Source organism: Lycorma delicatula, chromosome 1 (genome assembly GCF_047948215.1).
Source record: "Lycorma delicatula isolate Av1 chromosome 1, ASM4794821v1, whole genome shotgun sequence".
NCBI lineage: Eukaryota > Metazoa > Arthropoda > Insecta > Hemiptera > Fulgoridae > Lycorma > Lycorma delicatula.
The window spans coordinates 165,274,548-165,289,329 of NC_134455.1; the positions used below are offsets into that span (position 1 = coordinate 165,274,548).

Here is a 14,782-nt window from a genome sequence, read left to right on the forward strand (position 1 = left end):
AATGTAAGAAAATGAGTTTAAGAATATTTAATAAATTATAGTAGATGTATATATATATATATATATATATATATATACATTAACGTAAAATTTTAAGTAATAAAAAAACTTATTAATTGCATTTATATTGAATTAGCTTATGGATAACATAATAATTCCATATTTTTTGATAGTTTAGAGATCTTTGATCTTAGTGAATTATTTGAAAATGGCAACGTCACAATGTTAATAAATAGGATTTATTATTTTTATAATGAGAAAAGAAATTTGCATGATTAATCCATGGTTGTAGAAAGAAAATTTTGACTTTTTCATTTTGGTTAATAAAATTATTATATTCAAAGGTCTGAAATTGTCCATATCTTATTAAACAAATTTCTGAATAAATAATCATTAAATGAAGTCATTGATGATTATGATTATATATGTCATATAATTAAAGCACATTTTTGAAGTCAACAAAAATAATAACATTTAAATTAGTCAGATTATTATTGAATTTTTCTTAGATAAATTATGATGCCAGCTAATTGTGACGAGTATCATTATGTAAGATGCAATATGGCCACGTAAATATATTTGTTTGTTTTCAGATGCTGTCATTTTTTGGGAGTATTTTTTTTATTGGCATTAATCGTGAGTTTTGATAAATTTAAGAGTAATATTAAGAAATAAAATCCTTTTTTGTTTACAATTTTGAACTAGAAGAGCCAGAAACAATTAGCGAGCTAAGACATTAATCTAGAGGTGATAAATATAAACTATAGGTTGTTATATATATTTCTTTTAATATATATTTTTAATTATATTTTATTTAACTTTATTTATTGTGTTTTGTTTTCATAGCTGTAAAGTGCAATGACAGTTTGATAGTTTTGGAAGTACTGGCTGCACTTGGAACTGGTTTTGATTGTGCATCCAAGGTAGGTTATACAAAGTGCTGTTTAACTCTTTATTAGCAATAATGTAACCGTATAATATATCTGCAGTTAGGTATTTTCCCCGTAACATTCCATCACCCAGTTTTCATTAGAGAAATCAATTATCATGTAAAAATTAGACAATTTTCTAACCTTGATAAAATGTGAATTCTGATAAGATGTTTAAATATGTGGTAGCAAATAAGAGAGTTTTTGTTCTGTTTGCCAAGTCGCCAAGACGTTCAAATCAACAAAATGTAATCAGCAAATTTGTTTTGGGCTTTATGCCTCAATTATATTAATTCATTTTAACATAATTCTCTAGTTACAATTCTAATCCAGTTACTGTTCAATAGTTTTTGACATACACGTGCTTAAATCACGGCAGTAGGTTTATTTTTTGCTGTTTTCTCTTCAGAGAAATATAGGTTATGAACCAAACGATTTAGCCATCAAAGAAGCTTGCCCTTAGCCCTTATAGGCTGGGTAATCTGTTTCAGTTGTAGGTCTGCCTTGTGAAACATTGTTGGATAATAGTGTGGCAGAATTTTAGTTGTTTATTTTTTAAACGTACTTTATTGTACAAATACAGAAATCATACAAAGTAGCCATTAGGAAGAATTCAACCTTTGCCATTTGCATTTGAGTTCCAGCAAATTCATGAATTTCTCTTAGTGTTGATAGATGTTCCAATGTGCTTACTGTATGATCACTTCATTTCATTCTTTTCATATGTGATCATCTTCACTTGTATAATCTGCATGTGCATTAGCACAGTAAAAATTCAAATGAAATGCAATTTAGAGAACACTAATTATTCAAATAAATTGAAAAATTTATATTTCCGAGGGAACCTGTATGGTTTTCTTTCTTTTTTTTAAAAATATGATCCCCTTTGGTCTAGTTTACTAATAATATTCATGGAGGTGGAAAATTTGTGATTAATTATATAATCATTTGTGAGCTTAAAAGTTTGGTGTTGATACTTTAATATATTTTGCAACAAAGTACATTTGTTCTTGTTTTTCTTAGTTTCTGTTAAATCTTTAACTTATGACTTTTTTGTAATTTATTCATTTTATATGCCTGTGAAGATAACTTATCTCATTTCTTATGAAAAAAAATTATTTAATGTTAAGTATTAAGGGTATTATGAATTTAATACTCTTATAATTTGTTAATTTTTCTTCAATGTGTCTTTTCTTAACATATTAAGAGTTAACAGTTAACATATTAAAAGTTAACTTATTAAGAGTCTAACTTAGTAAGAGCAATCACTTTGACCTTCAAAAATTTATTTATTTTTGAAAAATATTCTGTGTAATTAATTTTAAGTGAAATATATTATGAATGACACTGCATACATATCTTAGGTGTTCAGTTCAAATAAAAGGTATAAAAGTCCCTTTTTGAGCAGCACAGGTTGTTTGACTGTGAATTATTGTGCAACATCATGTACTTACTAATCATTTAGTATTCATTATGTCACTTGCATGTACATTATTTACTTTATATTTAAACACACACACACACACACACATATATATATATATATATATATACATATATATATTTACTAGTAGACCCGGCAATACTTTGCTATTGCTAGATTTGAGTATATATATGTATTAATTGAACACAATTGAAAGTTTGATAAAACATTAACAAAATGAACATTACAGGACTTCATAAAATTTAACCTTTCCCTTTTACCCTTTTCCCGTATTTCCTTTCCCCATTGCCCCCTTTCCCTTTTACCATTTTGTACTGCCTCCCCTTTCACTTCTCTTTCCCCTTTTCTTTTTTTCCTTTCCATTTCCTTTTTTTCTCAAAATAAGATTTTTTGAGAAAAAAATCTTTATTTAGTTTGCAAAAGTGACTTTGTGCCAGCGCATTTCCAATTCTTTGAAGTACCTCTGGAATGCAGTTTTCAGTATGGCATTAAGCTTCTTCTGTGACTCTGTCTTTATCTCTTGAATGTTGGCAAAATGTCGTCCTTTCATGGTTCTTTACGACTTTGAGAATAGGAAGAAATTACAGGGGGAAATGTCTGGTCAATATTGAGGCTGAGGCATCAAAACAGTCTTGTTTTTGGCCAGAAATTCATGAACAAGCAGTAAATTGCTTCACGCAAACAGCATAGAACTTTCAGATAGTACTCTTTATTGACCATACAACCTGGTAGCAAGAACTCATGATACACTAAGCCATTGAAATCAAAGAACCCAGTGATTAGAAAACCCTTCACATTTGATGAAACTTTATGATTTTTTTTCAAATGTGGCTTTTCAGGAAGCTTCCATTGGGACGATTGGACCTTAGTTTTGACGTTGTACTCATACACCCATGTTTCATCACCAGTTATGACCCATACAAACAGTTCTGGATTGTCATACACATAATTCAGCAACTCCTAAGAAATGTTCATTCAGCACCACTTTCAGTCAAAATTCAACAGTTTGGAACAAATTTTGCCACATGTTTCATGTCCAAAACATCCAAAAAAAATTGCTTGGGATGAGCCAAATGATGTCCTAACATCATCAGCAACCTCTCCGATAGTGATTCGGCAATTGTCCTTAATCATTTTCTTCACCTTTTCGACGTCATCTACTGATGTACTGGGATGTTCAGGGCACTTGTCCATCTTCAACGTCTTCACAGCCCTCTTGAAAATATTGGTACCACTTAATTGCTTTGTTCATAGAAGAATTGCTAAAAACAACATTCAACGTTTCCAATACGGAACTGCACTTTATTCCATTCTTAAAGCAAAATTTAATGCAAATTCTTTGTTCCGTTTTTTCCACAAGATAAAAATTACTGACCATACAGAAACACATGTAGCATTTTTGAAAGCCAACAGTAAACTAAGCATCCAATATTGCTACCAATGTAAACATACATTAGGGACAAGTGTACCAACACAACAAAAATAAAACTGGATTTATACAGCATGGAAAATGTAAAAATTTCACATATTTTTTTTTTAACAAATCTCTTATACTAACATCCTTGTCGCAACTTTGCCTATGCTATACTTGTGTTATCCATTGCGATTATTTTTTTTATTTTTTGTTTTTTAATCAAGTAACCAGAGGCAGATGAAATCAGTCCTGTCGCATGTCAAGTAACAGTGGCTGTGTCTATGTTGGTTGAGCTGTCACGCTGCACACCAATGAATCCCTTAAAAAATTTTAATTAAAAAAATACCTAAAAATGGTTTTTAGATATTTATCTGAGGAGTTTTTGCAAGCTCAAATCTATTGAATATCTTGTTTAGTACATCGGAAATGAGAAAATTTGCAATCATTATTCAACTTTTTTTTTTACCTTTCTTCTCCCTTTTCAAGATCAAATTTCGAAAAAATATACAAATTTGTTTTTAGGTATTCACTTGAAGATTATCCACACCAAAAATCAGTTTGATATTTTCATTTGTTACAAAGAAACTAAAAATATAGCCAGGTTTCAAAACAAAAAATCAATTTCAATCCTTTAAACTCTGAATTTCAAAAAAATCACACACCAAAGATCAGGTTGATATCTTCATTTGTTATCAAGAAATTCAGAAATAGTAGATTTCATTGTTACTCCATTTTAACCCTTTAAACTCTAAATTTAAAAAAGTTCTTTCTTAGAGTGCACTTAACACAGTAAGAAGAATGTGTATACAGATTTTCATCAATTTATTTTCAGTTTTTGGTAGGTGTTGATGAATCAGTCAGTCAAGATAAGTTGCTTTATATATATGTGTGTGTGTGTGTATTAAATTCTATTAATATAAACCACCTGGTACAGAATTTTGAGATAAGACATATTTTACCATGAAAGTACTTTTGTGGGATTCTGCATCCTTAATCATGATTGAATTCATTTAATTCAACTGCACATTAAATAAAGATATTAAAAATGTTTAAAATTAAAAATACTAAAATAAACCATTGCACATAGTGTAATGTGTGTTATACTACTATAATGTTATAATGAAAATTGCATATTAATTTATTATATGAATGCTGTTGTGTTACTATTTTTAAACGTGTCTCCCTCAAACACTGTTGATGGTTTATCAAATTGAAATTTTTTTGGTATTTTTATTTGTAATATTTTCCTAATATATTTAATTTTTTGTCATCTGTTAATTTCTAATATTTCTAAATTTATGCCATATTAGATGGCAGACCATCTTAATAATACACGTTAATGTTTTTTTTTTACTTAGTTATACATTTTTTACTACTATGTAATATTTTACAAAACAGTTAATTTTCATTAAATAATTTATCATCCCCTGTAATGTTTTCAAAATTGTTCACTGGCATGGTTTCTTGCGCCAATGTAATACCAGTTAGGGGATGCCAGTAGAACCGTATGTTTTAATGGTGATATCTTTTGATATTGTTATGTGTAAAATTACTTGGCTTTTCAGGTGTTATTTCAACACTGTACAATGTACTTTACTCAGCAATGTGATCTATAATTTTGTTAGTAAAAGAAGAACAAAAAAACTCATATGGAGTTGACAATGATATTATTTCCTCTCTGACAATTCACCATTACCCTTAAAATCTATGTTGTCCTGTTCAAGTTTTTTGTTTCCACACTTCTAGATATTTTATTTGCTTGTTAGGTTTTGTTGTGTAAGGCCTATGCCTTTTCCATTAACCACTACTACCTGGTTGATGTAAATTTAAAAACATTTCTTGTTGTTGACATACCCAACTCAAAATAAAGTTTAGCGGCACTTGACATTCTGAGGCAGGTGAAGTCTCCAGTTCTGGATTATTTTTATCATCTATTAAATCTAAGAGTCCCTGTACCTTATGGCCACTGTACAAGCACAGACAAACAATCTTTTAAACTAACATATATCCTGTACTTTTCAGATATATGCATTTTTCACTCGCTTCTAACAGATTCAAATTCAAGTCCTGTTCTTTTTTTGTTTTCTACCTTATTATTATTATTATTATATTAAGATATGAACATAGCAATTAAAAAAATTATTATCCTTCATTATATTGTATTAATTTTTTTTTATTATGAACACATTTACTGAACAGCATGGGTTGCTGCTTTGGGATGTATCAAGATGAGGTCTCAGAAGTAGAGAGAACAGCTGGCCGGCCTTGTGAGATCTTTTAGATAACACACAATGTCTGAGAAAGAGATAACATCCTTTCATTACACATCATCAAATTTCTTGCTCATGAGGGCATAAAACCAGCCAAAATTCTGCAGCGACTTGACAGCACAGTTCAGGGATCAAATACTATCAAGGCTAATTGTTTTTGCCTGGTGTAAGAAATTCATGAATTGTTTTGAAGAGATCGTGCCGTGTCACAATGATCGCCCACAGATGAGCATTAGAAAGCAAAATATTCATGACCTGGAAGGTGATTGACATTTGATAGTTTCTGAAATTTATTCTATTAATTAGAATAAATTATGAGAACACTCAGTCCATAATCTAACAGGACCTTTTTGACACTTTGTAAAGTGTCTGCTCAATGGTTCCTTCATCTTTTAGCTGTAGAACTGAAGTTGGCATACTTGCAATTGTGTGAACAACTATCAGTGAGGTTTACAGAAAAAGGTAATATATTTTTAGCTTAAGATCTTTTTTTTTTCAAGTATATAGTAGAACTTTTTTAATTTTGAAACTGTCAATTGTATTCCCGTATTTTATTTAATGGAGAAGTTTTTATTTGCATCAGGTTGTAATTAGAGATTTAAAAAATGTTCAAGAAGGCATTTTTCAAAAGAACGTCAATCAAGTTTGTTTATAAGTACACCAAATATGCTTGACTATATTATGTCTTATTCTTTAGCCTCTGGAAAAACGTTTTTGATAAAATGATTCTGCAGAAGGTTAAATTAATTTGCAAAATGCTGTACATATTTTTAAAAACACTTTTTGGTACAGTTAATACTCAGACAGATTAAGGGATAATTTTAGGTAAAAAGGAAGCTGGCATTCAAATACAGTATTATTTTAACAGAAAAAACCTCTTTCTAATGTTACATTTTCACCATGAAAGATTTTTTGAATATATTATGCATTCAAAAGACTTAATTATAGAATACAGCAGTAGGAGGTCAAGTTTTACCTGTCCACACCTCAGCCACTAGTTGTGTACAATTGATTTGTATGCAATCCTTGGATAGAAAAGAGATTCTGAGGTAGGCATCTCTTCTCTGTACCAAGATTACATTGTGAAAGGAGCTAGGTGACAGCTGACACAATTACCTTGCTATTTAAGAAAAAGGGATCCAATCTCCCCATCAGTCCAAGAGTATGTGGTTGCTGTAATAACTAGCGTCTCAAAACATTTATGGTACTATATAAGAGGGGATGTATTATTTCATAAAAAGTTCCCCATTTGGATTTTTTTAACCTTCCATGGATTTGTTTAGGAAGGTAATTTAAAAAAAAAATGATTTAGAATGGGATTGGATTTCATGTAAATTTAAAACATTTATTCCACCTTATCAAAAGGCAGTATTTCCAATAATTTATTCACTTTTGAGGAGACCGTGCTAAGATATAGTTATATTGCTAAATACCAGTAGATAGTGAAAGGCAGTGTCTTTCTCTTTGTTGGCAGCTGATTTATTGTAAACACATTTTTTTTACAATGTTGGCTAAGAAGTGTGTTAGGAAATAATTGTGATCTGTTCAGTCAGATATTGTTACAAACTTTTTTTATATTAGTAGTATGTTTCTTAATTGTTGGGTGTGCTGGATTTCTTTTTTTTATCTGTGGATGCTCTATGTCATGGTTCCCACAAGCAGGAAATATAAACTTAGTCAGGAATTTTTAGAAAAATCAAGGAAAGTCATAAAAAATTTCAGAGAATTATATTTTTGTTGCCAAATTAAGTTATAGTGTTAGTTGTTAACAAAGTATTTTTCAACTAATGCCAAATGTATTTGATATACTTTCCCAGGGTTGGGAAGTGGCGACCCCATCACCCAGCATAATGCAACTATATGCATCAAGCAGCCATTAACTTGTCCTTTTCTTACTTACATTCTTAATTATTCTTTTATATTAAAAGAGGAATATTCCAAATCGCAGTTAATTTTTTCACTTGTGAAATTGAAAAAAAAGTTACCATTAAAAAATTAACTGTTTTGGAATTTTCCAAACCACCATGGATTTTTTTTTGTATTTTAGGTAATTAATTGATTTTAGATGGCGTCTAAAAAGACTGTTTAACCAGTGGTTAGATATAAACTTACACCCATAATTCAGTCAGTTGAGAAGAGGTAGAGATGTGTATCATGCTTTTTGTGATGAGTGTAAAAAACATTTTAGACTGGGCAATATGGGCCAAAAGAGAATGACTTCACATAGTAAAGGAAAGTGGTATAATGAAATAATTAAGATAAGGAATTCTCAGCCTTCACTGAAAACTGTTTTATCTCCTAGTGGTACTTCAACTCAACAGACTAAAACTTTGAGCAGCAGTTGTGAGAACAATGGTTGTGATCATCTGTGTGTTCTTTGCCTGTATCTTCTGGTCAGAGTAATAGCATTTTAACAGCAAATGATACATTTGAATCCTAGACTTCATTTACATAAAAGACCAACACAATTACTTCTTTTTGTTTGGATGTTCTTAAGGTGGAGATTATGTGACTTCTCCATGTTATCAAAATAAGTTATCCTAAAGTTCATGTGAAGAGGTTGATGCAACTTTTAAAATTGTTTCCTGATAGTTGTATAGTGTCAAAATTCCAGCTTGGTACTGAATGCTCTTGTCATTAAGCATGGCCTTACATCATACTTTAATAGCATTCTGCAAAGACATTATTAGAATAATAATGACAAAATATTTTTCAAGTAAATGTTAATAATGTTTGTTTTCTGAAAAAAATAAGGTGTTCTGTTCTAGTTTTCTTATCTGTATTACTTTTAGTCAGTGATTTTAGTTTTATTTTAAGTTGTGATCATACATAAATTCTTTATAAAATTGAAATAGTTATTAACTATTGTTTTTTGTTTACTTTGCAAAATAATGTAGGCTGGTTTTTGTGAAACATTTTTAGCAATCTTAGATGCCAGCCAATTATTTTTAAAAATTGCTTTAGTTAGTTTTTATTTCTTATCTGTGTTTCTCTTAGTTACCATGATTTGAATTGACTGACACAATTTATCCCAAAAAATAACATAATTTTAAATGTGTATTGTAAAAAAATCATTAAAAAATAAACTTTAAAAATGAATGTAATAATAAATAATAAAAAAAGGTGTTAGTTGGACACCTATGGGAATGGTGGAGGCTGCAAAAGAAATTTACATATTTTGCGGAGTAAATGGCAATAGCATAACATTATGAGAGTCAGGAAGTTTTTATTAAATTGATCAGGAAAAACAAATCTTAAAATTTGATGGGTTCCCTGTATGTTTCAAGTCAAGAATAAAAATGTTTTACTGATTATTGTAATATTTATATTAATACAAAAATTTTTATAATTTCTGTTGTAGGGTGAAATTAATAAGGTACTGAGTTTAGGAGTTGATCCTAGCCGCATTCTTTTTGCTAACCCAGCCAAGCTGAAATCTCATATTCATCATGCAGCCAACCAAGGTGTTGATCTGATGACATTTGACAATGAATGTGAACTGCATAAAGTTAAAAATTTCTTTCCTTCTGCAAGGTTAGTTCTTTCAGTTGTATCTTCATAATTATTTGACTAAAAACTTCTTTAAACTCATATCATTTCCATATAATTAATTCTTTATTCTTTACACATTAGTTTCTAAATTTCAATAAACACCCTCACTGGCCAAAATGTAGTTGTGTGAATAACTACAAGATTTTAAAATAAGTTCACTAAGGTGAACTATATGTATTGATTGATTTTCACTATATGTATTGATTGCCTGTAAAATATGTGAATATAAAGAATTGAATTAATATTAATGGAATATTAAGCCAGTATTAGGCCAAGTTTCATCAGTTGTGTGTAGTTGAGAATCTTTGAGGAAACATAATAATGAGGGAATCTGGACCCACCTAACAGGTGAGGAACTTCTGGATGTAAGTTCACATTCTTTGATGCAGTGGATGCTGTCATCTGCTTGTTAGATTTTTCTTCCCATTCTGTGGAAGATGTCATTTAATTCCTCATTTAGCTGATTCTGTTACATCCATTTATCTAGAAATCTTCCTGTTCCTTGGATTACATATTCATGAAGTGAGAGGTTTTCATAAAATTTTGCTCTTATTGATAGAATTTTGTTAATTAAGCTTTTTCATGATTTATTGTTGTCAATATTATTGCTCTGCTGTAATACCATTTCTATTCCTATTAGATTAATTAAATCAATTGTATTAAGATTAATTCGTATAAGATTATTTGCTCAGCAAATAATTTAATTTTAATCCTTTCAGAATTTTTATGTCGCATTGAGCTATAACTTCAGTGACCTGTATATATAAATAATATGGCCTACTGTTTCCTTATTTTTTTTTTATTATTCTAAAGAACATTATTACAATTCTTTAATAAAATTGAACTTAGATTCTTAACTAATTTTCTTTTTAGATCAAAGTGTCAGCTAAATTTTCTATTTATCACTTGGTCAATTACCTCATATTGTATCAGAACAGCTGTTCTAAACAAAATTAAACGAAATTGTTGCTATACGTTTCATGCCTTTTTATGACCATCATTTTTGGGTTTACACTTTCTGAAAATATATTTTAGTTTTCAAGTAAAAATGCTCTTTATATTTACTTTTCCAGATTGATTCTACGTATACGTTGTGATTCAACAATTTCACAGTGCCCACTCGGAATGAAGTTTGGTTGCGATCCTTTGACAGAAGCTCCTCATCTTCTTGAAGTTGCAAATTCATTGGGGCTGAACGTTGTTGGCATTAGCTTTCATGTTGGCTCCGGTTGCCAGGATCCACCAGTGTTTGAACGTGCTATTACTGCAGCTCGTAATCTTTTTGACATTGGTCTTCATCTTGGATTTAATATGAATATATTGGACATTGGTGGAGGATTTCCTGGCAACAAAGGGACTTCCATTGACAAGGTATATTTTTTAATATTTGTGTCTGATTTCTTTATAATCAATTAAAGTGTTTTCTAGCTGAAATTATGTTCTGTAAATTCTTTTTCAACACTTTATTAAAACCTTTTTTTATATTTCTACTTTCAGGTTTTTTCAGAAAAAAATGTTTTGAAGGTTTTTTAATAAATTTTTTTAGGAAAATAAATCTTAAAAGAATATTAAGATGATAATAATCAGTCAGTTAGTTGCTGCAGTTAATACAGAGTTTTATTTTATATTTACAGGAACTGTTTAAACATAATCACCTCACAAATTCAAACATATGTCACAGTACCATTTTTTTATACCGTCATTGTACACTTGTACTGCCAAGTTCTTCAACTATTCATTGAAAACTTATTTCAGCTCATCATAGTCTTGAAATTTCAGCTCATCATAGTCTTGAAAGTGCCTACCTCCAAAAAAATCTTTCAACTTTGGGACTAAGTGGTAGTCACTAGTCGCCAAGTCACGGTTGTATGATGAAAACATCCCAACCAAAACAGTGAAGCAAAGCTCGAATTTCTATAGCTGAATGTGATTGAGCATTATTGTGGACAAAGACAGTGCTGCTGGACAGCATACTACACCATTTTGTTCTGTCTAGCTTGTCACAGGTAGTGGAGTATCTTGATAGTATGCTTCTGAATTTATTGTTTGTCCTCTTGACATGAAATTAACCAGTAGAATGCCCTCTCAATCACAAAACACAATCACTATCACTTTGCACATACTGAGAGCTTGTTTTGCTTTTTTCAGCTTTGTAGGTGATTTAGAATGTTAACATTCCATTGATTGACACTTTACTTCAGTTATTTTATGAGAGGCCTATGTCTCATAACTGGTAAAAATGTGATCCAAAAGTTAGTCAACTTCTTAAGGATAACACGTGATAAATGTTAAAGTGGCTTACATTCTTTGGTTTTGTGATCATCAGACAATCAAGATACCCATTTGGCATACATTTTTTGTAACCAAGATGGATAGTAACAATTTCATGAAGTAACAATTCTAAAATTTCAGGAAAAACTGTGTAAACCATCTGACCTGAAACATCTATTCTCCTGCTTCTTGTCATTTTTGGGGGGGGGGGGGTTCTTTAGTGACGAGGTTTGGTCAACCAGATTGTTCATCATCGTGCATATTTGTTAATTTTTTGTTAAACGTAATATGCTTGCTTACACATAATGTAATCTCTTAACTGATGCTTCATTCATCACATTATTACCATAAACTCTATTTATGTGTAAATTTCAGTGGGCCAAAATGTTTTCACTTTCAAAAACCGATTCACACTTGTGGACTTTACATTTGGCAGGATTTTCTGTTTTGTCACACATTTTGAAAGCATGCAAAAAATAGTAACATCCATACAGCATCTCAGTTTAGTTCACACTGAATTTATAGTGGATGAGGTTGAGTGACAATGCCCTAAATGGCCTGCTAGACCGGAGACAGATGCCAAGATCAAACATTTTTTATTTTCTGGACAGTCATCATACATCTCAAGACTATCTACATATATTTGCAGAGTTAATCCACTTTGTGATTTATTTTTAGATTATTGTTGAACCAAGAATAACCAGTACATCATTTGTCTGCTATCCTTTGTTTCATTAAAATTATATGGTTAATTCAAATATTTTAACCAGTGATACTATTAACCTTGTTTTTTTATTAAGATGTTACAGGTAGAAGTTTTAACCTTTAATCTCTGTTTCCCTTTCCTTCCTAAACTCATACTATTTATAAAAAAATAATGTTGGTAATTCAGAAAAGATATCCTGTTTAAATATATTATTCAATAATCATAATTGATAATAATAAGTAATTTTTGACATAAGAACAATAAGCTTTCATTGATTATTACCTGTATCATTCTTTCCACCTTTTTTTAAACAAAAATCACTAAAGCTGATTTCATAAAGTAAGAAATATCCAGAGAAAACATGATAATATGATAGAAAGATTAATTATACAAGTTTTTTTTTTTTAATTAATTTTGTGGAATTTTTGCATTAATCTCTTTAAATTATAATGTTAGATGATCTTATTTAAATATTTTCTCTCCTTTTTATTTTTTGCAATTTATAGAAATGCTTTTTTGAATGAATTTCAGATTGCAGAGATTGTTAACTCTACATTAGATTTGCATTTCCCTCCATCTGAAGGAATTAATATCATTGCTGAGCCAGGAAGATTTTATGCAGCATCAGCATTTACATTGGCAACTAACATTCATAGCAAACGTGATTCTGTTAATAACTCAATGTATTACATTAATGATGGTGTCTATGGATCTTTCAATTGCATTCTGTATGATCATGCTGTTGTATCTCCTCAACCCTTTATGGTATGTAACCGATATAAATTTTTAAAACCTATTGTTACTATGACAAATGCCCTAATAAAGAGAGGCACCAGCCTGTTATTACTATAAATAGATAATTTTAACCAAAAATGTCATCGCTTATGTATTTATATATTATAAAACGTTTGATCCATTGTCAATTTAATAGAAACTCCTCCTTGTACAGCTGTAATACTCAAAGCAATGAAGATTGGACCAATTTTAAATAGTTTATATGGCCATCTTCAATCATTCTCAAGCTCTGTGTAGTAGTTTATTATTTTTTTGTTTTGTTTATAAATGAATTTCTCTTACATGTTAATTTATTTTTGTTTTCACTAAATTTTAGTATATCTGTATCATTAAAATTGTTATTATAATAGAGCCTCAGTTATTCATGATTGGTTTTTTAAGCAGCATTCAAAGTTACAGATTTTGAATTAAATAAATGTTTATTGGATGATGTAATAAAAATGAGAAGACTTAAAAAAAAAATGAGAGAAACCTCTAATTAAAGAATTAAGAGGAGGATGCGTTTGACTAAACACACAGTATGTAGAAATTGTTTAGAGTAGAAGATTGTGAAGAAAAGAGGATGAGAAAGAAATTTGGAATTTTAATGATGTAATATAAATCCTGAAGTGTTAAAGAAATAACACAGATAGTGAGGACAAAGAAATTAAGATAACATCTAGTTGACTGCTCACAGAAGGTAGATTTATATTAAAAAAAAATTATAAATAAATAGTTTCAGTTAATTCAAAATAATCTACCATATTAAATAATTTATTTTTGAAAAACTGCTTAGGATGAACATGCAATCACGCATAAACTGTTGCGTCATAGTATGATAGACAAATAACATAAAAACCTTCTTTTTTTCTGATTTTTATGATGGATGGTAAAAAAACAGACAGTTAACCAGATTATTATTATTGGATTAATGTTAGGATAGTACAGAGTGATTCAAAGAAACGGTAAATTTAAAAAATTAAATAACGTTAATGAAAAATTTTTTTTAGAAAATGAATTTTATTTCATGTAATTGTAAAAATGTTGCCATTTTACGATACATACATATTAGTTTATTTTGTAAAGATGACATCTTGCAGGTGACCTCCTCTACTACATAAACACTCACGAAGTCTCTTCGTTAAATTGTTCATGGTTTGACGTAACATCTCAACTGGAATTTCCGCAATTGCTTCTTGGAGCTTTGCCTTCAGTTCTTCCGTTGTAGCAGGTCTACTGTGGAACACTTTGCTTTTAAGATGACCCCACAAAAAGTAATCGCAAGCTGAGAGATCAGGCGATCTGGGAGGCCATCTAATGTCACCATTTCGTGAAATGACATATTGTCCAAACAATCGGCGTACAGCTGCCATCTATATTCGTGCAGTATGTGACGTTGCTCCGTCTTGTTGAAACCAGGCT

At 30.0% G+C, this 14,782-nt stretch overlaps 1 protein-coding gene across 6 annotated transcripts in view; it reads left to right on the forward strand.

The window, feature by feature from the left end:
• LOC142325256 (ornithine decarboxylase-like) overlaps nt 1-14,782 on the forward strand; it is a 103,737-nt gene that overhangs the window by 70,565 nt on the left and 18,390 nt on the right. For all 6 annotated transcript variants that reach the window (XM_075366809.1, XM_075366782.1, XM_075366763.1 and 3 more), the window contains 4 exons: nt 847-923; nt 9,419-9,591; nt 10,683-10,980; nt 13,118-13,351. In XM_075366809.1, coding sequence (XP_075222924.1) covers nt 847-923; nt 9,419-9,591; nt 10,683-10,980; nt 13,118-13,351 — 782 coding nt within the window. The remainder of the gene's footprint in view (nt 1-846; nt 924-9,418; nt 9,592-10,682; nt 10,981-13,117; nt 13,352-14,782) is intronic.